General features: G+C 41.8%; 1 protein-coding gene across 3 annotated transcripts in view; it reads right to left on the bottom strand.

Annotated features, from left to right (window-relative positions):
- The window catches only part of TGFBR3 (transforming growth factor beta receptor 3), a 124,560-nt gene that overhangs the window by 64,124 nt on the left and 32,542 nt on the right, over positions 1–27,894 (bottom strand). For all 3 annotated transcript variants that reach the window (XM_054211370.1, XM_054211368.1, XM_054211369.1), the window contains exon 3: positions 9,146–9,330. In XM_054211370.1, the coding sequence (XP_054067345.1) occupies positions 9,146–9,330 (185 nt within the window). The remainder of the gene's footprint in view (positions 1–9,145; positions 9,331–27,894) is intronic.

The raw sequence follows: 27,894 nt of genomic DNA, 5'->3' as shown, positions 1-27,894 counted from the left end.
CTGATTCTTGTTTGAAAACAGATTTACTGAAGAAAATACTGTCTTGCCTTCCAGCTAACAGTGTAAGAACGGACTGCTGCCCCTGGCGTGCAATATTTTTCCATGTAGCTTCAGGTGCATTTTCAGTGTCTAGTTTACCTCATTGCAAGTATCACTTGAAACTAAATTAATGGAGGAAAGAAGGCATGTTCAAATGGTCCATTCTGAAAAAGATATCTACAAAGCAAGTGACACTGTGCTTTTCTGCAAAACTAAGGTCATACGGAGTCACATTTCTCAACAGGCCTTAAAACTTCACTTACGTATTGGCATGCACTAGCAGATTGTGTCTGTGCAGAAGAAATGAAAACTCTGCCTCCTTGGGTGATGACAGAAATGCGAGCCAGACTTCAACCATTCTTCAGGGTTAGAGAATGCCAGTTATCTCCGGAAAGGTGACAGATATTAATACTTTTCCTTCTGATGAGAATTGGGTCATCACAAACTGTTACCTCTCACCTGGAGACACTACTTACTGCCACCATCATGTTTATCACATCTGGCATGAGCTTAAATCATAATAAAAATATTTCTCCATTATAAATTGCCATAGCAATTGTTAGAGAGACACTATCAGCTATAAATTAACTATAATTCCTTCAAACTTTTTCAAGCAATTTAAGTTTCAGATGCTTGCACCTCATGGTGGTGCTATTTTTGCATCTTCTCCTCTAAATAACAAGTTTTGCTACTGTAGAAGTACTCTGTTTATGTTTCACAGGGAAAGTAAGAGACTCTTCTAGGGAAACACAAACTTGAGTATACAAGTGTTATCAAAAGCATGATCTACATAAAAAAAAAAACACAATTAAAGCATTTCTTTATCTTCTCATATCTTGCCACTGCAAGGTTTTATGTTTTCAGCTGATACAGGAGCACAGCTGTCAAGCACAGCAAGCTCCACACAATTTATACTGGAAATTTTTCCTGATGCTAGGAGGTTGCAGGAGAACGACTTCATTAATTCCAGTTTTGGGTTCAAACAGACACTCCAGAGAACAACATAAACACAACTACTCATGACAAGTGTTGCTCCAGCATTTCACACACACACACACGAGCCCGAAGCTAGACTGGAACCTGCCCATTGAGTTTGCGATATAAACGGACTCCTGGAAATGTAATCACTTCCTTAATTATCTTTTCTTGGGGAAAGTAACTATAGACAAAGCAGTAATTTATAAATACTCCAAGACATGTCAGATAGAAGCTTTGAGGAGGGAACTGGAGACCAAGAATGTGAATCACAGTTTATGATCAAACTCAAAACACATGCATCTGCCTGAAAGAACGTGTGAGAGCATGTACGCAGTGTGCTTACACACACAAGAGCGACAGAGAGGGAGGAAGAAGAGTCCATCTAGTAAAGACCATGGCAACAGCTGCCCCATTCTCTCTATTATCCTGCAACAGCACATCAGCACTTGCAGGCACTCGCGGCAGAGGAAAACAAGAGAGTCCAATTTTCAGCTTCCAACAGGTAATTTTAAATAGCAGTCAGCAAAACTGAAAAATTTAAGCAATCAGGAAAGTCATTCTGACATTTTTTTCCTTTTGAACCCTTTAGCCTTCTGTGGTGGGCCTTGGCATGGCTTCAGACACCGAGAGCAGGTCTCGCTTTCTGCACACAGCCAACAGTCCCATTTCTAAAAACGGAAAATACCGGGGGTTTGCACATCACTTTCCAAGTCATGAGAAGTCACTGCTGCCTCTTTAAGGGTAGATGCATATCAAGCCCTGCTCCTGCAGGACAGCAGGCTCTGCACAAACAGGCTCTTCTGGCAGACACATGACTTCCTCTGGCAGTTCTGGTGGGCAGAACTTGGAACGATTGCCAAATCCAATGACCAGCAAATCCTGAGCTGGCTGAAAACAACCCACAAAGACTGCAGTCCAGAGCAAACAAGATGAAAAAGCCACATTAAAAAAGACTGGATTTTATGCAAGTGCTGATGCTTCAAAGTGCTAACAAAGAAAAGAGGGGGAAAAGAGTTGTGAGGGCCCTTTAAGCAATGGAGGTTGGGGTGGCTGTTGGTTTCTTTGTGTTTTAAAGACATGGCAATGCAGTGTCCATCAGTCAAGGCAATTAGGACATCAGTGTCATTTTAGTGGACTAGCTGCATGGGAGTTGCAGCTTTCAGTAGACATGGCATGAGCCGAGAAAGACATTGAACGATTACAATTTCTGCGGAGCACGCTGTCAGTATCTTTAAGGTTTTATAAGGTCTGTTGTATGCTTCACTTCGCGCTCAGTTCAATGGTCCAGCAGCCTGGACAGGGCTCTTGGACGGGGCTGTGGGGACAGGAATGACAGCAGTCTGTGAAACCACCCTGGTGAGCCAGTGGAGCTACCACAGGCTGCGGGCAGGCTTTGGAAAATACCCAGGGTCAAAAGATCCATGTGATGAGGAACTACTGCTTTCCAAGCAACAAATACAGGGTGTTCCTGGAGTACATCTGCCACGGCGTCGCTCACAACTTGACTCTGAGACCTCACTGGCACGGAGCACCGCTGGAAGTAGTAATTCATCTGGGCTTCCCATTCTTGGTTTTCTGATGTGGGCCCTTTCCCTTGCTCTTACAAGTGGTGTGCAAAACACTGTGAAAAAAGATTATGATAAAAAGTAGCAGTCAACCTTAAGCCTGACAGAGACGTTTGCAGGTGGCCAGACTCATTTTCTGCTGCTACTCTGTAGGTCCTGTTCTGGTTGGACTTATAACGCTGTCTCTGAATGACTTAGAGACACAGACCATCAAGGAACAAGCAGTAACAGGGTGAAAGCGATCAAGCTCTTCAAGAAATGGAGGCTGGTGTGGCCGTTAGTTTGTTTGGTTTTTTAAAGAGATGGCATCAGGTTCATCTTGATGGGCTCAGCGTAACAGGAGAGCTGGCCTGCATGTATGAGGTTGAAGCCAACCAAGCGTTGTGGAAAATCTGAATATTACATACCCATCCAGACCCAGTGACAGTATTTTAAAATGTCCACAGTGGCCCACAAAAATATGCACTACAAAAGTAAATACCTCTTCTTGGTAATGTCAGACCAGGAAAGATCTACAGCCCCACTGAAGCTGGGGAAGCTGGTGTGAGGAAAGCATGGCATCCATGGCCGCAGCAAAACTCTAAAGTCAAGCACAGGAACATGGGGCAAGAACCTCCCAAGTGGCAGAAGGCACTCCCCAAACTACTCTGGTGTCTGTCAACTCCCAATACTGAACTGGCTGGCTACACAATTCAGAGTGTCAAGCTCCAAGTGACAATCTCCCGAAAGACACTTTCTTGTTGGTTGACCCATGAAACTGGATGAGATCAGCCCAGACTTTCACCAGACCTTTCCCACATTGTAGTCTTCTTTTTAAGGTTTACCTTCTCACATTTGAAATGAGATCCTTGGCCACCAAGTTACTGGTCCTCTCATCTGAAGTCTCACCTCAGACTTCTCCATCCCCAGAAAGACTAAGCATCTCCACTGCTTCCATCTCCTCTCCATCCCCAGACAGACTGGACAGCAACACAGCAGCCTGCACCATTCCGCTCTCAAGCCGTCTCACTATACGTAGTTCGTGCCACTCCTGGTTCAAAAAAGTGCCACTTGTGAGTCTGCTGTTGTAGTTAGACATCCATTACTGCTGCCAAGCAGAGGTGGTCAGAAAGTGGAGAGGCAGAACAGCAAGATATCTTCGCAACGTTCAGATCTGGTCTCTACCTTGGCAGAGGCACAGGCATGGTGCTTTGTTTTATCTTTGAAGGCTTATTCTAAAGCAGCTACCATTTTTCTGCAAAACAAAGGCCTTTGGCCTACCAGCAGTACCAAACATGCCCGAGTGCAGCAGCCTAGGCTTCCCACCGTACCGCAGCAAACAAGCAGAGGGCAGATGCAATGCAGCCTGGCAAACCAAGCAACATGTCTTTTATTTCCCAGCCTGACCCTGTGCCACGTATTCTGGTCAGCTCACCAGAAACATCAAATTTGTACAGCCAAGTGATTTGGCAGTGCACAGATCCAATATTAACGTTAGCGAAGTCTGTGGTCTTACTCAGAAGTTTAATCTCACAGAAGTAACGAACTCTTTATTCTTGAGCCTCTTATTTTTGTAAGAGTTTAGGACTGCATAGGATAATGATCCAATTATTTTAATTTGGATTATTAAGCCCAAGATGCAGGGTGCTTCAAAAATTGAAATCAAACTAGTCTGTCTTACCAGTTTTAGAGCACTTGGTCAAGCTGACACTGAGCTCAGCACTAAAAGGCCACAACAGAAAAAGAAGCTGACCTTATTTCCACTATACGTGAAATCCTAAAGTCTCAGAAAACAGCCTTAGTGGACATTTGATTGGTACTAAATGGAAACTTGTTTTAATAAATGCACTTTTAGAGGAAGAAATAAACAAAATGTAATCAAACAAACAACTAGGTAACAAAACCCTCACTAACTCCAGCCGCCAAATAACAAACCTTGAATCCCCTTCCTGCCTGCTGTCGGCACAGGACCTGCAGGTCCCCTCTGACCATGGCTCTGGTGCAGCAGATCAGCATGTTTAAACCACGCTCAGAAAGTGGCCCCTTTATCACAGCTGTATCTCAAGGCTGTTCCCAGACCCCTGGATGCCTGAGCATGAAACAAAACATTTTTCCCTGGCATAGCCTTGGGGAAGGCTGTTGTGGTGGTAAACGTTTGAGAACGGTTAAAATGAACACACTGGGAAATAACAGTGAATCAGGTTTTCATCACCTTCATTGTCCAGATCTTCATAGTCCTAAAGTACAAAACCATTGTGACACGGAAGAATCATCCCAAATTCAGGATGTACTGCAAAGATCAGGATGTAGAAGTACATTATCAAGTGACTGTTTTAGATTCTTTCCTGGTCCCATTTTTACAACGTAGAGGATCTCTTCACAAAGTACTTAAATATTGGATTTAAGTAATTTTTCCCATTATTTTATGACTTTTAGGTAGGTTGGCTCAGGAACCCAAGATACATCACTAGCAATTATAATTAGGCTGCTCCACGGGAACTAGCAGGCATGTTAGTAACAGGTTTGCTCTCAAAGGAAAATATTTTTTATTGTGAAATTGTTGCCAAGTAACACTGATTAAACAGCGGGGAAAAAGCCTGACGAACTATTACGGCCTCAGTGGCATTACTCAAAATTGTAAAAATAAAGATGAGTCCTTGATTTTCCTGCTTTCATTTCACATAACACATGTCAAACATCTGTATCAGGCATAACATCTTAAAGCTATTGAGGATGAGGATGTCAACGAAAACAATAGTGAATCCATTGCCAGGAACTCTGATTACATGTATTCACATGTATTCAATCTTAAGTACTCACATGAGATTAATTTCATATGCCCTTGCTCCCCCTTCAGCTATTTCAATGGTGGCTGAGTGCCTGAAGCAGCTCAGGGAAATTCAACTGACAGGTATAATAAAAGAATCCTCCATTAATTTAGGACTTGCTAATATACCTAAGGAGTGACTTTCATCTAAAAACAATTTTTACATTTTTTTTTATACACATTTTTCTGGTGCAAATCTCTAGAGTTCCCAAGTGCCACCACAAACAACAATTCTTTCTCATAACAGAAGAAGCAGCTTCATGAGAAAGCAAGTACCTCCTTTCTAAAATCTGGTAAAGTGAAGCAGTGAAGATACCCAAAACTGAAGAGAAACTTATTGTAAGTGTTCGGTAGTTCCTGGCTTTCAGCTGAGACCCAGATCAGTACAGAAATGCACACATCCACTCACTTCCCCAGGAATATTTGATCAAATAAAACAAACAAAAAAGGCTTGCATTTTTCATGCCAAGTTCAATATAAACACTTGTGGCTATTACATGCACCCGTATTCTATTTCCTATGATAAAGCATGGCCAATATGAATTGTAATAGAAGAAATTTCTAAGAAATACCTGAAAAAGATTGAAACTTTTGGGGTTCTTACTTGAAGAAAGCGTCTTCACAGTCTCAACAAAGGAGATGTCACCCCAACAGGGATTAACGAAGTAAAATACAAACAAATTCCTTGAAGATCACAGATGCGATTACAGCATTTTACGATATGACCTTACATTTACGAGATTTCAGACTTAACCTGAAAGTGCTAAATTACTGATTTAGTTTTGCAAAGTTTGTTCAGAATACATAATCCCATACATTTCCAGTCCACCTATTTTTTTCCCTGTTTACAAGGAACAAAAAGCACCCAAACCATACTAATCTTTACAGAAAAGCCTGTGTGTGTTACAGGATGAACACATGCGCCTGCCGTGCCCTCCCCCCACATCAGCCACCCCTCCTATGTTTAAATTTGCAAATGCTTGCTGTCTGTATATTCTACACAAGTGTCAAAATAAGTTAAATTAATGCATACATGTATGTTGCATATTTATGAGAACCAGGATAACTGCACAAGTATGTTTAATGCATGAGCTCTCCAAGGAATTTGCTAGGGGAAGTTTACACTCCTCCCAGCAAGTAAGGAATGTGTAATTTAGCGGCATCCAGCACAGGGCAGGTTAAAAACAAAACAAAACCCGACCTCCTCCCCCAAAGCAAGTCTTCACTCAAAGATTTTCAGATCTTGCATTCCATGTCATGAGAGCTTCAGCCAACCTCTGAATGAATGCGTGATTTATTTTAAACATGCTTTCAAGGCTGCTGAATCTAGCTAACGTACTGTCAAACAAAAATACTGGTTTTATTCTGGAGTATACTGGAAATACTGTATGACAAACAAATCTCTACCTTTGCTATCAGCATTTGCAGGCAACAGGAAATACCTCAGCTGGTAAATCAAACTGAAGTAACTTGAGGTGATGGGTACATTCTACTTTTAAGACAAAAGGCCACTTGGTTTTCACGATAATGGAAAAGATAACATTTGCTCTGCTTTGTTTTCCGAGTCTGATCCTATAAGTGAAATCCTATCTTTCCAAGTTGTTTACACTCTTTTGCTCGACACAGTCGCCAGCAAGCCTTGCTCCAGCTTCCTGTGCTTTTTTAGCGCAGCCATCTCCATGGCTGAGACTGGAAACTGACTGGGAGATGGGAGAAGGGCTACAAATTGTGAAATACGTTCTGTGCCCTACCCTTTTGTATACCGCAGAAGTACACAGAAAAGACAGCTTGGGGCAAACTGCTTTCTTACCGTAAGCACGTTAGAGGAGGCACAACCAGACTCTTTCTGCTAGACAGCAACTATTTTTATTCAAAGCCCAATATTTAAATCTTCAATCATTCTGTCAAGACGATTAGACAGTAGTGGCACAGCCTGCAACCTTGTGCATGCGTGACTGTAGCTCATGTTGTGTGTGCACACACAACAGTGCAGAAGCTGCACTGTTACACAATTAGTGGTAGAAGCATCGAACCAGAGGGAAATTTGGTTTTATGCAAATGTGCGCTTTGCAGTTGATTCATTCGGGTCTCTCAGAAGGTACAAGATCCAGCTGTAGCCTGCTTCATCCCACCCCCTGGAACACTTTAGTAACTAAGAAGTTACAAGTTCCCGCTATACCACGTCCCCACAACGAGGGCACTCTTCTGTCCACTTCCATCAAAAGTTGTGATTACCTCTTGAGATCTACCCGTCATAACAAATTCGTCTGTGTCTTGTCAATGGATTTAAAGGTTGCTGGGTGATGAGAATCACAGCAGAATCACATAAGGCTTAGTTTTCATAAGAAAACTATATTACACCAAAAGAAAAGAAAAAAAAAAGAAGAAAAAGAGATTTCAACTACAATTTGGTTTTCATGCCCAGAGAACTGATTGTACCTACACTTTTTTCAGGCATACACAGTGTACTCATCAGCCTGATAACCTTGTGCCTGACAAACTATAGAAGGCTTTAAAAAAAAAAAAAACACACCAACAAAACAAACAAACAAAAAAACTCTATTCCTCATTCCCAGCCCCACAGAAAAAAAAAAGTGTAATTTTTCTGCTCATTTTGTGACAGCTGAACTGAAGAAGACTTCACTTTTTTGATTAAGGGCAGCCAATAAGATGCCTACTGAAAAAACAGTGAATAACCTTTTCATCATACACTAGTCATTTCAGACAGTGTATATACTGAAAATGAACACAACAGCCGAAGTTTCATGGATGCATACAATACACATTGAGATGAACACACCACAAACCCAACAAGGCTGCTATTGAAGTCAGTGGAAAGGCTTTGATTATGGCCAAGACTATCTGCCTTAATTTAAATCACTATAAAAGACTCCACTTAAAAGTTCTTTCACCACAGATTTAGACCCTCTTTTTCTAAGCTTCCGCCTACTAGATCATCATCTTTGTTCTCTCATTACAAATGCTGCTAATTGTGTACATGCATGTTGCTCTCACAGGACACAGTACTAAGGATTTGTGTGTTTAATACTGTAAGAACATGAACTAAGAAGCTCAGCTGTCATGGCATTCAATGTTTTCTTTTCACTTCGGCACTGTGTTTTGATGTGTTTGAGAGTAAACAACAGTACTGCACAACTTAACATCAAAAATTTTCTTCTTGTGCTGTTGCTTTCAGAGCAGCTCAAGTTCTTGCCAGGCCCTCCGAGTGCAACGCACATAAATAAGTAATTGGACTGTACCTAAGTACTACCATAGTCAGCAACACTTGCTTTCCGTACAGCAGTCCCCCCTCAGTGAAGCGTTCAGGATGTATTACAGGGGTAAAAGAATCTGAACTTAAATATTTGTTTATAGCGGTCATGGCAGGGATCCAAAGGTATTCATGTTAATTTACAACACATTTAGGTAAATGATCTGCTTTTGAAGACAGCCAATTCTGTAAAGGCCTCTTGTAGATCTAAATCTGTTTCTTATTTCCTTTGCCCACCCCGCCACCTTTTTAAAGTATACTTCATGGTTGTGAAAGGCGATGGAGAGTGGCTGGCTATGGAAGCAGTTTACTCATGTGACACGCAAAGCATTGGTGGACAGTATCCACACCAATTGCACTTGCTTCTTTGTAGTCTTTCTGGTCACAATTCAGAAATAACTTTATTCAGGACATTAATGTAGAACAATCCCATTTTCAGACACACTTGTAGCCAGGCATCTGGACGAAAAGCAATTTCACCTTTACCTCTCTTTCATGATGGCCAAGACCCTCCTCGGGATTTCTGAGATTGAGGACGTGCACCTCCTGCGGCAGGCCTGTGGTGCCTCGGCTTGCACAGCCAGATAAGACTGTAAAACTCTCCAGTAAGGCATGGACTGGGTGCGAACTGTTAACAGGCAATAAGACACATTCACTCCTAGGCACAGGACCTGCAGAGGAAGACAAGAGATGCACATCATTTGGAGAAAAAAAAGCAATACATAGATTACACCTGTCAAATAATGATCATCCTTTTGGTCACAAAACCCACAGGAACACAAACACAGGCTTCATGTTCATTATCCACAAAGACATTTATTTCTGTTGCTCTTTTAAGTTCTCCTAAATATGCTAACTCGTTCGTTCATTTCTCTCTGAAAGTCTAAATTTAAAGTATGAATTCCAAAACTGAAGGTAGTCTTGTCTTTACCAGGGAGGAAATGAAGGATAAAAGAGAAAAAAAGCCCCCCAAAAAAAACCCAAAGGAAAAAAAACAAAGTAGTGGTAGGAGGAACTGGTTCATCTTAGATATGAATTATTTGTTTATGTCAAACATTGTTATCTCCTAGCATTGAAAAATGCAACCATGTATATACAACAATGGAAAGTTAATCTCTAGTATAAAGTAATTACATCAGGAAGGATTTGGGTGAGTTGGATTTGTTGCTTTTGAAGCAGCGCTGATTTATAGTGAACGTCGTTCAAATACATTGTACAAAACAGCAGGCAGCTGTCACATGATAAAATGAAATGTTTGTTTACTGAGTCTATTTTGTGTCTGACAGCAATTATCTACACTGATAACAGCTATCTAGTCCAAAACAGAGTGTACGCCCTTTCAAATAATCACCACAGCATGATGTAGTGCCATACTCTTATATAGTACGTGAGACAGCGTGATGTGATGTAGCAAGATAGCACAAAAGCCGAAACATACAGAGCAGTTTACATTTAAACTATATCTCAGGAAACTAAAGCAAGACAAATATTTATGAAAAGCAGCCCTGCTTTTCCAAAATGGCTCAAACCCATCCCCGACCATAACAGATACAGTATGGTTTTGATTCAGAAGGTCACAGGAGAATGTCAATTGACTTAACCCCTAATTTGCACCAAAGTCACTCAGATAAGAATCAGACTCACACGAACCAGTCGGTTCAGAGGCTGCAAGGCATAAGAGAAAAATATAAGCTAGGAGTATGATTTTTTTTTTTTCCCAGATAGCGTCCATCTGCAACTGAAGTAAAATGCTTTTTTCGAAAAGAGTTCAAAATGAAAGAAAATCCTCAACTGATCAAATGGCAGAGCTCTGTCTGGTCTTGTGAAGTCTACTCTTGTAGCACTAGAGTTCATTTGACTTTGGTGTACACATATGTTTAATTATATAAGCAATGACCTACACTTTGCTGGTTAAAAACAGTTCACCCAAGATACAGTTAGCAGCTGGCCATGTAGAAGTCAGAGAGCCCATCTTAAAACAGGCTTTATCTGGAAAAAGCAAAGCCCCCGAGCACAGGGAGATTTCCGCAGTGCCTGGGGCCGTGCGTGCCTTGTCCTGCCAAAGGGACCACTCCTGAAACCCACCGGTGCATAGCACATACCCCGCCAGCTCCCACAGAACAGCAGTATTTGTTAAAGGCAATGCTCAAGGCATAAATTAACGCATGCCTGTGCCTGTGGTACAGAGGATAAACAAACTTTCTGCTCTCTAATTGAGGAGCTTGGTAGAAGCACTGACCACCAGCTTGGAGGATTTGAGGTTTATTTGGCGGTCTTTTTTTATCAATTCCTTTTTAAGAATTCACATGGAAAATGGGACCACTCCAAGCAATGACAGTTTAAAAAAAAAATTATCTATGAAAAAGTTGCCCTCTGTAACGGTTGAAGAAATATTTAGAATTTGTAACAATAACACAACGAGCACAGAGGCCTCATTTTCCTGATGTACAAGTGCAGATCAGAGAACTTAACTAATCAATTAGCCCAGCCACTGATGTGCAAGTCCTGCAGCAGACCGCCTTATACAACCTGCACAAAAAGCATTTCTAAACTCCACAAGCAATTCTTGGGCTGGGGAACAAACTGAGAGCCAAGAAGCACCTTCGTTGAATTGTTTCTTGCAGACCTGAATGGAGCTGACTCAGACTCATAGAATGGTTTGTGTTGGAAGGGACCTTAAAGATTATCTAGTTCCAGCCCCCCTGCCATGGGCAGGGACACCTCCCACTAGAGCAGGTTGCTCAAAGCCCCATCCAGCCTGGCCTTGAAAACTTCCAGGGATGGGCCATCCACAACTTCCCTGGGCAACCTGTTCCAGTGCCTCAAGGTGCAAGACTCCAAACAAGACAGAAATAGAGTTGCTGACAAAAACATGTGCTTTCCTTAGTAAAGGTTCAGGAGAAAGAGCTAATACCTTCCTCCCAGCAGATGGATGGATTCCCTTGTGAACACCCGTTTCCATGCAGTACATCTACCAGTCCCCCTTTCCAGCCTTCTTCTGGTCTTTATACTGTACATATTTGCCACATTAGAGGAGAAGACACCTGGATTTTCCCTTCACTTCCTACAAGGACTCATCCACACAAAGACAACAGTGACTGGTATGTTCAGGCTGTCTGTAACTGCCTCCCTCACTGGCACCTCGAGCGCACATGAAGAAAGCCCTTCTCTCAGGGCCCTCTGTTCTGCCCAACATACAAGATGGAAATACGCCCAGAGGGAGCCGAAGTTCCCATCCTGGATAACCACGGGCAGCTGAGGTTATCTGTACAGTGAAGGGCAGACGGAGGCATGCCTGCCCTGCCTGCCCGCCATCCCAGCTAACATGGGCCGCATCTCCTGCCAAAACCCCATCACACTGCTGGCAGCAAGCCTGCTTGCCTGCACCAGTCTCAAGCAGGGCTTCTTAAGCAGGGCTTACTGGTGTAGGTCTGCTCTTACACCAGTACAGCTGCGTGGCATCCAGACACGCGCTGGTTTGTGCCCCACGAGCCTGGGGCACACCACTCTATCAGCTCTGTTTTGAAGGAAGGGGTGCACAGAGTTGTTCTGAGCTGCTCAGTGTAAGAAACCAAGGTTTTGGGGGAGTTACTGCATCCGGTAGAGATGCTTTCAGACCAACATCCATGACTGACTGAGATATAGCCCTTGAAATTTGAACGGAAGATCAGGGTATCTACTGGAGGGTGGCTCTGCTGCAAGTCAGACCACATATGCTGTAAGACTGCCCACACACGGTGGTGGGGTAAATAACAGATGGATTATTCCAGATGTGGCATTTTTGCCAGAGTTTCACATAGGTGCTGTATAGCTGTGTCCCAGGCCCATACTACCCTTCCTAGGAACTCAAGACTCTCCTGAACATTACTTCTCTTAATTGCGCTGGCAGTACCAATACCCGTGCATTTTCATGCACTGAAATCCGCATATTTGCCTGACCACTGAAGTGGGCGTAGTGCCATGCCCAGCGTATGCCTGCATGTCTGGAGCTACTGCCAAGTGAAAGGAAAACTTACTTCTAGGTCACAAAGTCCACTGATGCTCAGCCTGTACGTGGCACAAGACAGTTCTTTCTGCCACCTTCTCTCCATTTATGCTGTATTTTAGTCTACTCTTACCCTGCATGCACCCCAGCACCGCCTGAGCTATTCGCTAAACATTCATTAACATTTCTTTCCAGCACTTCCTACCACACCTGCAGATCTGTCCCAGTCGGAGAGAGGAAGGTGCCACTCCGAGGCACTGTCGCTCCGATGGGAGCAGTGAGAGGTCTCTCCTCTTTCCAGATCCTCTGTGCTCGCCTTTCTTGGCTCCCTCACAGACCCCTCCCGCTTATCTTCCATCCCTCCTGCCACCTTCCTCTGACTGGAAAGCTAGTTACTTCCCTAAATCCCACAAAGTGCATATTTACCACTCAAAAAAAACTAAACAGAAAGTCCTTTCTGTGACACTACTAATCTGATAGTTTATCACCTCTGCGCCACCTGTTTGAGTTTGAAAGCCAACATGACACCACAGCCTCATCCTGCCTGGGCTGTACTGTTCCGGAGCTCTGCCCTGCACAAACGCCAGGACCAGGCTCACCAGCTTCCCCCCCCAAGCCCCACACCCCGTTCCTGCCAACCTCCCCTGCATCAGCAACACCGACACCCTGCCAAAATTCACTGTCATCACTGCTTAAGGGCCAGTTCATCCAATTAACGCATCAAGATTGCCTCATCAGCTTCCAGCACATACAGATACTCTCTTGGATCTCATCCCCATGAAACTGGCACTTAAAGAGTCAAAAGTATCTTCCAGTTTATACATCCTAGTGCAGCTACGAGCCTTTAGTCCCTTCTCTGCTGAGCAGGTCGCTGCGCACGCACAGCCATCCTTGGGCTTTTGTCTAACTGTGGACCATGAATCCATTTAACCTTGTTAGTAAATCCTGGCTCTTACCACAATCAAATTTTAGTTGCTTAATGCCTGCAAAGCCTTTTGAAGATGGAACGCAGGTTATTACATATGTGTTTTACGACGGCAAATGTTTAGTGAATTTAGAATTCTAGAGAATCGTTTAGTATTGCATTATTTTCCACTTCCAATTAATAAGAATATTTTAAAGGAAATCTTAATGCAGACCCAGCCTTGTTTAATACTAACATCTGGAACATATTCAACACATTTCAACATTCTTGTTTCCCATATCATCCATGCTACTAATGAGTAACATGTGTTCAGCTGTAAATGGAAGTACGACACTAAGGGGGTTAATACAACAACCCAAGACCAACTCATAACTGTGATGGATTTTATTCAAATAGTAAAGGCTAATATACTTTCTGTTGTATTTCCATGGAGATTTCTACAGTGTTGTCAGCTGAAAATTGTGACCAGCTCCTGCAAATTGCGTGAATCTGTGCTGGGGGCTCCACGGCACATTAGCATGGTTCCCATACGCTACGCCAGAGGATACAAGCCACACCAATGGGATATAACACTCCTAGGAAGGAGGGCAGATTTATTCTAATTGATTTTTGAATAAGGAAATGACACAAATCTAGTCATTATACATAAAGACAAAAATTCAAAACCCAGACTTGAGGAACACCAGGGATCTCTGTGCTGTCAGGTACAAAGTAATATAAATTACTTCAGATCCTGCTAGAATTCATCACTTTATACACTCAAAAGCAAGTCTTAGAGGAGGCTGACTATCCAAGCAGAAACTTCATTATGCCCAAATGGCAGACTTTCACGGAAGTTCTTTTGGAGAAGGTTAATTTAAGGGCATTTGTTTCATCAGCTAGTGACAATGATGACTGGAACAAGAAGGAAGAAAAGAGACAGGATCCTGAAACCTACTTTTGAATGACAGTAGGGTTCTGTAAAACAACAGGAGGGGAAGCCATTTTCTCTTAAACTGAAAAGCTTAAGATCCACTGTGGAGCACTTGAGCAGACTTAGTAATAACCTCTTCCTACAACATTCACCACTCACTTCTAAAGATACAAGCACATGGGTGAAGGGCCACTGCTCCACATGGAGAAATTGTTACCATCTACACAAACTTCTTATAAAGGGTTTCTCACCAAAGAATTTATACCAAAAAAAAACCCTATACTCAAGAATTGAAGCAAAGAAGAATCTACAGAGAGAAGTGATGCCTGCCACTCAAAGAGAAACTGTAAGTCGTTACTAATTAGTATGGGTGGCTCTGTAACAACGATTACTAAATTCCCTCCTGCACACCCCTTCACAGATGGCCACCTGGGAAGACAAATTCCTGGTGATTCAAATGGTGTAGAAGATAATGGACAACCTTCACCATTAATTCAAAGAGCAGCTTTTGCTACAGATGATCATGAAAAAAACAGCTTCACACTCCTAAGCAAGCACTTGAGTGCTCAGGATCAGTCAATTCTGGCAAGCAGCCTTAAGTTCTGAGAGATGGAAAAGACGAGATGGTAGGAAATATCACAGCTGCCTTGTGATGAGAGGCTGTGGCATAGAGGAAACTGCAGCATTTCACCTCATAGAAAAGGAGAAGCATTTCCACCACGAACACCAACAACAAGGAGCCGGACTGCCCAAGACTCTTCCCAGATTACGCAATTTTCCTCTCTGAATAAGTGTGACCACCATAAGGAAGATGCAGGGGAGAGAAGCAAGATACTGAAAGGAAGATTTGTACATTGGATCTTAATACTGGCCAGTAGGAAGACTAAAGTAGAAGATTATTGTCCAAAGCATTTTATATTTGTATATATCTACTGCTGGTTCATTTTTGTGTCTTCCACGCTGTTGGGCTGGGGAGGGGAGCGTTACGGTTCTCTTGTTCTATACAGCTCATGGCAGCAGTTCCAACTCTGATGAAACACAGGACACAATGCTGGATGATACTACTGCTCAGCTGCTGTGATTTTGGTAAGGAGGAGGGAGAAATTAAGTGACAAACAAAACCTTGGTGTGTTTCAGTATCACTTTTCTGCTTTAGTACTTACTCAGAAATGCATGGGAGTAACAACAGTGGTAGATTTGCTCTGACAAAAAATTCCCGGATACTTTAATGTTAAAGAAATAAATTTTAAAGCATGGGGGTTGTTTTTTTTTTAGTTAGTTTTTATTTACACTGGTGCACCTAGTAATTTCACCCTAAGTTTCAAAAACTAGCATTTACATAGGATATGCTCAATATTGTAATAAAAGGTTTAAGGGGAAGAAGAAAAGGGCTGGGGAATAAGAAAAAAGAAATAACCTTACAGTATTAAATAAATTTTGTTCTAATTTGGATATTCTCTCCTCTCTATCATTTTTATGTGCTTTCCTGATACCAGGAAAAAGCCCCAAAGTTAGGCATTTTTATAATATGTCCCAACACTAAATTATGTCCTTATTTTACTATTGCTACTACATATTAGGTCTTACAAGCTTTTCCTCATGCAACTATGGACTGCGTTGAAATGCAGCAGATATCTCCCTTCAATAAGACTATTTACATAAACTAGGAGTTCCCCCAGGAAAAGTGTTTTAAAACTTTTTAAAAGCAGACATTTTCCACATTTGTTGAATAACTCTGATTAAGAGATTGTTCAATCACTGCGCCACAATCACTGGCCGGCATCAATGAATTTAGAGCAGATTCTACTTTAGCAGAAGGAAGAGCAGACAGCAGAGCCCTTGTCAACTCCAATCAGAGCAGGACTGAAATTGAGTAAATGTTCATGGAAGCCCTTGAACGCATTTTAGGGCTTTGGCAGAAATGGACAGAAGGAGCAAAACAGTCCATGAGAAAACAATATGTAAAGAAAAGCAAGTGGGAGCACATGACAAAAAGGAGACAGAAGCATTGTACTGAAAACATAAACACAGCATAGCTGTTGTACATGGAGCTGGGTACGTTTCCCTTCATACCCTTAGTTTTCAGGGAGTTCCTTTACCGCCACATCTAGCACAGGCTTCTTGTCAGCAAGAAAAGAGTATTCTTCATGGTGGAACTACTTTTGGCTGAATTACCACAGGGGCAAGGAAGAGAGGTTTAAAATTACAGGGGAAAGGATTCTTGGATGTGGACTGATTTTGGCTATTTTAAAAAAACAGATCAAGCCAAACAAACAAAACACCCAAAATCTCAGACTCCACATATATCTATTAGAAATGAGCGAGCTATAAAACTTAAACTAAGAAGAAGGAAAATATACATCCTCAAGCAATATTCAGTACAGATGGCAAGACTTGGTTGTAGAAGGAGTTAAAACACACAAGCTGTCCTAACTAAAAACATGTGCTTATGCAAAAACACAGCAGAGGTTCCCCATTCCAGTGCTCAAAGCCCACTAATCTTCAGCAACTCCATGACACCATCCCTGCTCCTTCCCCCTTTCTCCAAGGAAAAAAACCCCACCCCTGTCCTCTGGAACTACGCATTAACCTACATACTTCTCCTTTACGCTGGTTTCTACTATTAATGCTACGTGGAATCAGACCCTTGCTCTATGTGCTCTCGATCCCCAGCTATCAACCCCCATGAATTCCCATTCCATTATCATCAACTCTGCCCAGAACCTATTCCACGCCTGCGCCAAACTATTCAGATGTTTCAATATGTTAGATTACATTTAATCTGCAATGTTTTTTGATCATTTATTTTCTGCAGTCTTTTTAGACATTTGTTATGCATACTAAAGTCTACCTAGCATCTCCTGCCTGCCCACTGGGAATCATTCAGACCTATGGATGACATGCCCCAGACCTTTTTTGGATTGCTGTTATGTTTGGTACAAACTCCCGCTGCCGGTTTCTCCTTCTAAACAAAATAACCGTTTATGCCTCTGTAGAGGATGTGTTGCAAAATACCCATTCCCACTGCTCCTAGCTATTGGTACAAGCACGAGGTTTATCTCATCTGTTTAGCAGAGATGATCTAACCTCAAGTGTTGCCTGCACACATCTCATTTTTTTTTCCATGTGGGATAAAATTCAAATTACATTTTGAAAGCACAAATGCTTTCTTCTGCTTTCTTAAAGAATAAGTTTCTACTGATGTTCTGTCCTTATCAGGATGCAAAATTGATGCAAATTCAATTGGAAAAAATTAACCATCAAATAAAACTCAACTTCTGTAGCAATGTACTGTTACTTGGAAATTATTAATTATACCTGCACCATCCATTTTATGAAAAAATGTAAATAAGAAAGTCACATTCTTTCATTATACAGCAAAACTCATTTCGATACCTAAGCAAGCAAGGCAAAGCTAGGCAGTGTCAGTCAGTTAGTATCTTGTTTAACAAAAGAAGCTCCAGCTGTCTTGTTTATACACCTATTAAGCTAATAAAACAGAAAAGGCAATGAATGAAAAACCTGTTTGGTTTAACATCCGCTCAGCACAATTTTAAGACATCGTTATGCATGAGGCATAATCTTAGAAAACAAACATCTGTACCTGGAAAACAAAGAAGTCTTTCAAAGCAGATGTACTGTTCCACAGAGCTACATTTTATGTAACCTCTGCTGCACTTCTTTCTGACCAAAAGTACTGTCAGAGCCCTACCTGCCCTTGAGGTCTGCAGCAAAATGCTGCTTACAGGAACTCTTCTCCAGTATTTTTCCATGGCTAAACGTGCACACTCATCCATACATGTGCACTCGCCCTCTCCCCCACCCTCCCCATCCCTTCTCCCAAGTGGGTATTTGGAAAACACTCTACAAGCATAAGAGCATCTTTTTAATCTGTATAAACAGAACAGCATTAACGTGTTGACTTTCATTTAAATAAACCCAGAAAGCACAACTTTTGTTTTCCATGCCAAAGAAAACAAAGTCGTCCACCAACGTTTCAGAAAGGGTTGCTGAGTTTTTCCTGTTGTTATCCCAAATAGTAGAAAACAGAAGTTTCCAACCATTGGTCTAAAATTCAAATGTAGGTGATCCTCTTGCCTAAATCTCAGGTCCCATGGAGCACCTATCCTTTTTTAAACAGTGGCCAACATTACTCAGACTGAGGGCTTCCCCCCAGGACATGGCTGTATTTCAGAAATGCCTGACTTCCACCACAAACTTGTATGAAGACTGTAAAAGAATTATTTCCGATAATTAGCAGTACCTAAAACGCAAGTAATTGTCGTGCCTTAACAGCCATAATGGAAGAACCAAAGGTAGCATTCAGTTTTCACCACCGTTAATGGATAAAGTAGCCTTGCACAAAGAGGAAGAAATGAACAAACACAAACTGTTCCTAACATTCCTTGTTCATTATTCCAAACAATATTCAAGCTTTTTGTTGTGAAAGTCTCTTTTCCCCAGAGATAGCCCATAAATTGTCTCTGATTTATCCCTCTTTACGGTAGAAAGGATAGGAAGTTGCATGGAAACAATGAATGGAAGTGCACTTTTTATCAGACAACACAGGAAGCATTCTGCTTGGTTTCATGAGAGCTCCGTATTGGGGCCAAAAGGGAAAAAAAAAGCCTAAAAAATTAAATGCCTGCTTAGAGCAAAAATAACTAAAACGGGTTTCAAAACCATTGTATTTTTAACAAATCAGTATTGAAACTCCTCAGACCATCCTACCCACACTACTGCTGTTACTGTACTCCTGAAAATGAGTAAATTAGAGATGACAGAGAAGGAAATTCCAGACTTCATAAAATCAGTTTCAGGAGGCGAAGAGAGAGAACCATACTTACTTTCACGATCAGCCGCACAGGAATTCATGCATCATCAAAGAGCGTGCACAAAAACACACGTGTAAACACAGATCAGACCTCAGCAGCCTGTGCATATCTAAGAAAACAAGTCTTCTGAGTCTCTCTCTCTCTCAACAAAATGTTACCTATTTAAATTGCAAACGTACACTTCAGTTCTTTGCATACTCATGGGTGCTCTTGAAAGTGCTGCTACAAGTTCTAATGATTTTCGAACCAACACAGAAAGCATTGGTATCCCATCTCAGGCAGCCTCAATAGGTAGAGATAAAGGTACCACAATGCACAGTAATAGTAAGATTATAGAACATAGTCACTAGATTGGGAGCAGGGATAGGAATTTTGGTTTAGGTGGATTTTGTTGTTGGTTTTTTTTTTCTTTCTTTCTTAAAATTCAGTTCAGAATTATTTAGAATCATAGAATCATTTAGGTTGGAAAAGACCCTTGGGATCATCGAGTCCAACCGTCAACTCCACTCTACAAAGTTCTCCCTTACACCATATCCCTTAACGCCACATCTAAAGGACTCTTAAACACATCCAGGGATGGTGACTCCACCACCTCCCTGGGCAGCCTATTCCAGTGCCTGACCACTCTTTCTGTGAAGAATTTTTTCCTAATGTCCAGCCTAAACCTACCCTGCTGCAGCTTGAAGCCATTCCCTCTTGTTCTATCGCTAACTACCTGTGAGAAGAGACCAGCACCAACCTCTCTACAATGGCCTTTCAAGTAGTTGTAGAGAGCGATGAGGTCTCCCCTCAGCCTCCTCTTCCTCAAACTAAACAGTCCCAGCTCCTTCAATCGCTCCTCATATCCTCCTCATTTAAAAATAAGAAAATCCTATGGCAGTTTTTCAGAAACACAAGTAGCTGTCACATGCCTGATCCCCACTGACTTCCAACTGGACCTACATACACAGCCATCTTTTGCCCAAAACCACATGGTGCCATATTGGTTGTCCCAGGGGCACTACCATGCAGTGGAAAGAGTTGATATCCACAGTCTCATCTCACAGCCAATGAGAGCAACCTCAAGGAGATCAGGAGATATTAAAGGTGCCTCATGTTAACTGATTCAGGGTGCGTACCAACCACAGATTTGATAGCTACTCTTGCAATTTAGAAAATTTTATAATCGCTGTCAGTGAAACCATTAGATACTCCACAAACATTTCTAAACAATTACAGTATTACAGGCTCCTACAAACCATTAACAGATTTTCCTTTAATTCATAACATTAGCATCATTTTTGATAGGTCATCCAAGCTCCAAAACAGAAGTGTAGTCAAAGTTTTCTTTTTTATTTATTTTATTCAGTCCCAAATTGGTTCCTTTTCTTCATATAGATAGAAACGTTGAACTTACAGGGGCTCTGTCTCTGCCTTTTTTTTCCTCTATGCGCTTCCTTTCCACAACTCTCCTAAGTTTCCTTGTAATTTGTTTTCTGTCCAACCCTTATTATTCCATTAAACTGTTCCTATGTAGTCCGCTCAGCTTCACCAGCACTTGTCATTCACTGCACCTACAAACAAAGAGCTCTTCTTTTCAGTAAGATGTCTTGCTTTTATCTGTCAATTGGATTATTGGCAGGTCACTCTTCAGTCTTCAGAGAGGAAATAATTAATTTTGGATGTTGGTACATATGGATGCATGCACATCTGGAAAGAGAGGTGATTTCCTTTCAAAAATATCTTGGTTTTGACAGACACAGAGATGCAGAGTACCAGACGGTGCAGCTTTCAGCTCAACAGCAACTTGCACGCAATCTTCTTCTGCTTTAACTTCACTACTATGCCGGGGGCACATGGGAGACTCACCACGCATGTCTGAAGAGCAGGCTAGCAGCCACCACCTCTAATCCCTGGCCAGTCCTGAACCACATGGACCCTGCTTGCAACACCAGGCAGTCAGTGAAAAGCAGATGGAGAGGGCTTTTTGGTTTGGGTTCTTTACCCCCTGCTTTGGTTTTGCCTGTCAGAAGCCCTTCTGTGCTGATGTATAGGTGCTTCACTCAAGCATGAAATTTAATAAGCCTTCCCCTCCCTAATCTCAGCTAGCAGGTCAGGAACATCACTTTATACTAAAAAAGGGAACATTTGCTCAGTGCTGAATGTCAGGACGATCTGATAAACACACCGCTGGCCGCGGAGTTGGAACAAGGGTGGCGGCTTTGAAACGCATGATTCGCATGCTGCCAGCCAGCCCGGGACACGCTGGGGCTGCCTTTCCCACCTCCTCAGCTGCAAAGAGACTGAAAGTGCTCATCAGTGGACAGGCTTCTTCATAAAATGAAGAAATGAGGCTCTGTTACTCGGGCTTCCAGTTGCAGCAGTTGGCAACTGCTCGGCTCAGTCCCATCAAACGCAGCGGACCACAGAAGCAGCAAAAGCCAAAGGGAAGGAAACAGTCTTGGGGGAAGATAGCTCCATAAGCAAAAGAGTACCAGCCCTTTCCTAATTAAAAATAACAAGATTACAAGTTCAATTGAAGGCTGAATTCCTGTAACTGACCCTTTAAGGATGAGTTCACTACCACTAAACGTCTCACTGTACAAACCTTGAGAACTGATCCGTGTCAAGTGCTTAAGCAAAATAAATCTTCCCTCCCCAAAACATTTAAAGTTTCGGTTTTGTCTTGAAAAATGTAAAAAAAATTATACAAAATAAGAAAGTAAAAAAAGCCAAAAAATACTGCACTGTACTGTGCAGCCCCCACTCAGTTAACCAACTCTGTTCAGCCTCTGTTGTAGGATCTGCAAGGAAGTCAATTCTGGAATACGCCTTGCTATGGGTTTTCTCTTCAGACTTGTGAAATTTATTATCCCATTCGCTTTTAACTAGGAAAGACCCTGTGCCCAAAATCGTTCAAAGTTCTGTGCCTAAAGGAGAGGAGGAAACACCAGGTTGGCCCCAGTGCTGAGGAATGCTTATGAAGTCCGTGATCTCTCCTGAACTCAGGGACGGCATCCCCTTGCACAGGGGAATAGTGTCCACACTCCCCCAGTTGAAAGCCATAAAGCTAAATACTGGCAAATGTTTGTCCAAGTTCATCAAGGTACATCAGACAAGTTGGCTGGACTGGGCTGATGCTGGAGATAGCTCAAGCCACAGCTGAATCTCCAACAAGGGCCATAAACAGCAGATCGCTGGTCCTAGAACTGTGGTCCACAGGTCACTGATGGCTAAGTGCTCTGTGTAACCACGTTTTCTGTAAACCAGATTAAGTTAAAAAGTTGATGGATAAGATGCATGGCAGTCCTTGCAAAAATCTGAGGGTTGACTACGCACCTAAGTATTACTGCAGAAGACAAAAAATCCCCACACTTCTGAGTCACTATGAACAGAAATCAATCACAACAGCCTTCAGTCAGCACCAAAAATAAAAAAAAGTTTCACCGATTAAGCAGATAAAAATATTTGGAGAGCACTTGGTGTTAAGCAAAGGGACAGAAATTAGCGCAATGTCTAGCAGGCCACGGACAGCCCAAATACAGCGCATCCCACCTGCCATCAGGTTTTTCAATAACGTAGCTTGAAAAAATTTTACTTGAGTACCTTTCCCCCTGCTTTTTACTTAAACACAAAACAATCACCCAAAGTCAATCTTTATTCTGTCTCAAAATTTCCCCTCTATTTCATTTAAAGTAATAGTATACCAAAAATCCAAACACACAGGAAAAACTTGGGGAGCAAAGAAAATACATGCAGACACACTCTAGAGTAACGTGAGCAGCTGACCTAATTTAGGCTTTTAGAAGTGTTTATATTCACTATTTCCATATATGCCAATTATTTCTCAAAAATCTCTCCCATTATAACATTTTTGTTTAAAATAATAAGAAATCATTTATGATGTTAGTTTTCAAGCTTCTTGGTAAACATATACATTATATTATAAATCCCATATAGACCTGAGTACCTCAAGCTAAATAATAAGCTTATATAATATGTTAATACAGATCCACAGGCATCTGCCTATGTTTTATAAACAGTGTCAAATGACATATTGTATAACAAGACAAAAAAAAAGAGTCTTCTAAAGTCCACGTGCTAGGACCTTTAAAACATTATTTAAAATACTTATTACCAAATATTCAAATCCCTGCCATGTGACAAATTCAACTACAAAATGACTTTACCCCTCAAGGCAGGCAAATAATTGCCAAAATAAAAAAGCAAGGGCTACTGAAGCTTTCAGATGCATTTTCTGTTTAAAACAGACGGATCGTTACAGCAGAGATACAAACTGTCTTTAAGTTATCACGGGAAGAGGCATTACCCATGCAGTTTACCATTGCAAGCGAATCCCCACAGTCATTGTTTTTAAGCCATCTAAGCACCGTCAGTGTTGGCTGACTGACTGTAGCCATGATGGCTCATGTAGTTCAGCAAAACCGACCATTCCTAAAGCCAGCAACCAGAAAGGACTTGGCTCCGTGTATTCAAAAGCACACAAAAACCCCCAAACATAAGAAAACTTCTCAAAGGATGCCCCCCACACAATTTTAATAGTGAAAATTTTGCACATACTGTACAATTACAATCTACCTCCTTTATATCTACTCTCAATTTGTACTTGAGATTCAAAAAAACTTAGTCTATTAGAGTAGACCATCCTCTGAGGTGAAAAAATCAGAGGACAGCCACTAGAATAAGTTAAACCCTGTCTGCAGAAATTGCGACACCGCTTCACACCCCGGAGATGGGAGTCCTTACACCAGAGGACGGCACGAGCAGAGGAGTAGGGACATGCAGCAGTTTGGCCGTGCGCTAGGGTGAAGCCCCAAGCCACAGTAGCAGCTGGGCCCTGTGACTTGGTGCCAGGAGATTCTTTGAAGCCTGGCAGGCAGCACCAGCCCAGGTGCAGGACAGGCCCCAGGCACCGGAGGGGTGCCAAATGCTTGGCATCTAGGGCATGGCTCTGCTTCATGCCCATGGGGCGCTGTGCCATCCGCATGGTGCCACGGGGATGGACTCGAACAAGAAAGTCTCTCATGGGTGGGCAGCTTTGACAGACCTACACATACACAGCGAATTCTACAGGTAGAGGAATGAAAAACCACTGAAACCCAATGCTGCAGGTTTACGAGACAGGGTGAGTCATCCAACATCTTACCGCAGCCAAAACCAGGGTGTCTCATTCCCTCCACCTCTATTCTCCTTCCCACCAACACTTCCCAGCTACCTTATGCCTATTTTGATGCTCATCAAACCTGCTTTCCTCAGGAGCTGATTCAACTCACTAACATGACAGGAAACTCACCTACCAATAAAGAGACTAAGCAGGTTTCTGTTGGTCTTTGGTGCACGGAATGGCAGGGAGGAAGGCTTGAGGAGCACCTAGGCTGGCTCCCACCAAGGGCAGCAGGGTAACCTGCCCCCCTGTCCCCACCGTGGGCAGCAGGCAGCCATCAGACTTGACTGCGCTCAAGAAACCACAGACTGAATGCAAAAAGACCTTCCTAGAAAGAGATACTGATGATTCTAGAAAACGAGCGGACTGTGCAAATACATTTTCCTTCTAGTCCATGACCGGCACAACAGTGACACAAACTAGCACTTTCAAAAGCCCCTCATGCATTTTTCACTTTGACTAAATCTTTCCGTGGTGGAGAACACAAATAATCACAGCTTAGCAACCGCTCTGATTACCAAAAAGGCTTCATGCAATACTTCTCCAAGTTCTATGTATAGATGTGTGTGTGTGTAAATAAATATATATACACACACAAGCACACATATTCTCCAAAGCTATTTGACCTATATGTTGACAAAAAAAAAAAAAAAAAAAAAAATCATCGGTGGAAATGAGAACAATCAATCACACTAGTCATATAAAGGTATTTGTTCCACTTTGCAAGAGCACGCAGGAGACTTTTTTTGAACATAAAAGCATATTTCCTGAAGCGATTTCATTTACTTTCCTCAGCATTACTAAAGTCACCATTTACAATGACAGACATTAAGAGACACAAGGTCTCTTAAAATTGCTTCCCTAACCAGCATTCCTGTAAGCCCACTATTAATACTTCAGATGGAAGGCAAGGCTGGGGCTGCCTCCTTTCTAAGTGGGAGCCAAATCACATTTCAGCACATTCCTCCTCATCATCTTCACCTTCTGTGTTAAGCTCCTGGAAACCGCATTTACAGCTACACTGCAAAGATCATCTTAGAAGTAGCAGTATGAGAGCTCATATGGGAGAAGTCTGAAGTTTGAATCGTTTTAAGAATTTATTAAATGGATACACTGTAGTCTCGATTCATTTACATATTTAGGATCCCATGGCACAGTCCTTCAGATACTGCAGAGCTACTGACTCTTGTTGAATTAACCTAATGCTTTTTACCCAGACAGAATCATTTTACAAGGAGACTGAAGGAGCTGTGAAATGCTTTCACCAGATCAGCTCTCAGTCCAAGTTAGACCTACCTCTAGCTTTCAGGGGAGGTGGAAAGGGGGAGAAATGCTATTAAAAAAACAAAGCTGCAAATGAGAACCAGAAAGTTTTACTTACTGAGTAAACAGATCCTGAGTAAACTCTGGTTTACAGATTCTTATATTATCCCAGGTTACTGTTACAGCATCTTTTTATGGTACAGAATATAAGCTTACGAGATGCTACAGACTCGAAAACTATTGTACATCTCTTATCTTGCAGTCAGTTTCTCTACACATTCACCTCGGAAGACCACCGTACTATCTGAAGGCCTAAAATAACTATCACACCACACACAGCTTCCCCTACATAACTAATGAATGGGGGTGATTTGCTAAAATATCAGAACCTTCTTAGAACCTAGATTTTGCCACCAACTTCAGTAGGACCAGCATGAGATACGGGTATTTGAAAGATGATAATGTGAATATGCTCAAACATTATCCACTTTGGTATCTAATAGCTTTGTGAAGACGTTTTGTTAAAATCCAAATATAAGCATTCTGAAGACAGAAAGAGAAGGAAGATGGAAGTGTATCCCCCAAAAAAATCTAAAGACCCTGTTTATATCTGTATAAAAGTTCTGAATAACTTTTTCACTGAACTTTTTCCAGAATAAAGAGGAGCAACCATTTGTCAGATCAACACAGAATCGGACAAAATTCAAAACCCTTTCCACTGTTGGTTTTTATTATGCAGGATGACTTAATACACAGTTTGTTGCCTCAAAGGAGAAGAAAGCTTTCTAGCGGAGGCAAAGCATCTCTGATTCAGACCAGCTCTGAAACCATCTAAACAGATGTATCCATGGTCTTTAACCATAAAAAAAGCTTTTTTAAAAAACCAAAACAAAACACCAAACTAAAAACCAAAACATCTTCTCATCAATGCAGAGATTTGTTTGGGCACAATATCTGTCCAGACCAAGTGCATGTTTTTTCCTCATCTGCTGCTTCTATGAAACTGTCAATATTCAGACAATTAAATAAATAGATCTGCTCTTCAAGACAGCTGCTTTTGGATTATAGCTATGAAAAGCAGAAACCGTCTCTGTTTTTTTCCTCCCAAAACTGGAAGACAGTGAACTTTGTCCTCTTAATAAGGCTGACTCAACAGGATGAGTGGAATACAAGTGCAGAGATCAAGTGGCCTAAGAAATCCCTGTTTTGAACCTCCATGCAAAAAGGCTGACCAGAAGCAACAGAAACAATACGTGAACATTAACAAGCTCAGCGCTTACACCACACTCTGAAAACAGGCTCTGTTTAAAGTGGGATGTTACATATTAAACTCAGCTGTTAAGCTGATACTGAAGCGTGAAAAACAACCCACCAACCCCCCCCTAGTCCACAGGCCATTCCACCTCAGCCCAGTGTTGCCATCATCACAGTGGAGTTATCTCCAAGCAAGATGACCTAAACCAGAAATGCCAGGTCCATCTATAAGCCTAGACAAATATTTTTCAGAATATTTGCAAGGAGTCGAGGATCTGAGACTTTGAAATGCTTGCATTCAGCAAAACCGATGCAGGTTTCCTAAATATGTAACTATCATTTAAAGGGCAGTTTAGCACTTAAGATTGCACTAACGTGACTCCATGGCTATATTTTCCCCTTTTATAACCTGTTAACATTACTACCACTAATTTATAGGGCAAAAGAAATTCAGCAGTTGAAAAAGGGAGCTTGTCCTTAGGCAAATAACTTGGTGGCTTTTAAAAGAGACTTCAAATTAACCCTATTTACCTAAGACAGCATGTTCTCCTTGAATACTTTACATGAAAAAACACCACTTAACTGTCATTCACATCTTCTGTAAAAAAAAAAAAAAAGGCATATTGTTAAACACACTTAATGGAAGAGACACTGACAGCGTAAGTATGTAACCATACAACACCTGGCCAGAATGCCACTGTACAGTGTACGTCCCATGCCCTGCCTCATCTTCCCTTCCCCTGAACATACTAGCCCAGCCACGAAGCACAATGTCAGCCATAAATGGGAAAGGACAAAGACTCACAAAATCTACTGAAATTAAAATCTTGGAATTATTTAAGGAAAACTGGGACCAGGAAAATCATTTTGTGTCAATTTCCAAGAGAAGCAGGGCA

Source organism: Rissa tridactyla, chromosome 8 (genome assembly GCF_028500815.1).
Source record: "Rissa tridactyla isolate bRisTri1 chromosome 8, bRisTri1.patW.cur.20221130, whole genome shotgun sequence".
Classification (NCBI taxonomy): Eukaryota; Metazoa; Chordata; class Aves; order Charadriiformes; family Laridae; genus Rissa; species Rissa tridactyla.
The sequence above is the reverse complement of the archived record's forward strand: the minus strand, read 5'-3'. Positions and strand labels throughout refer to the sequence as shown.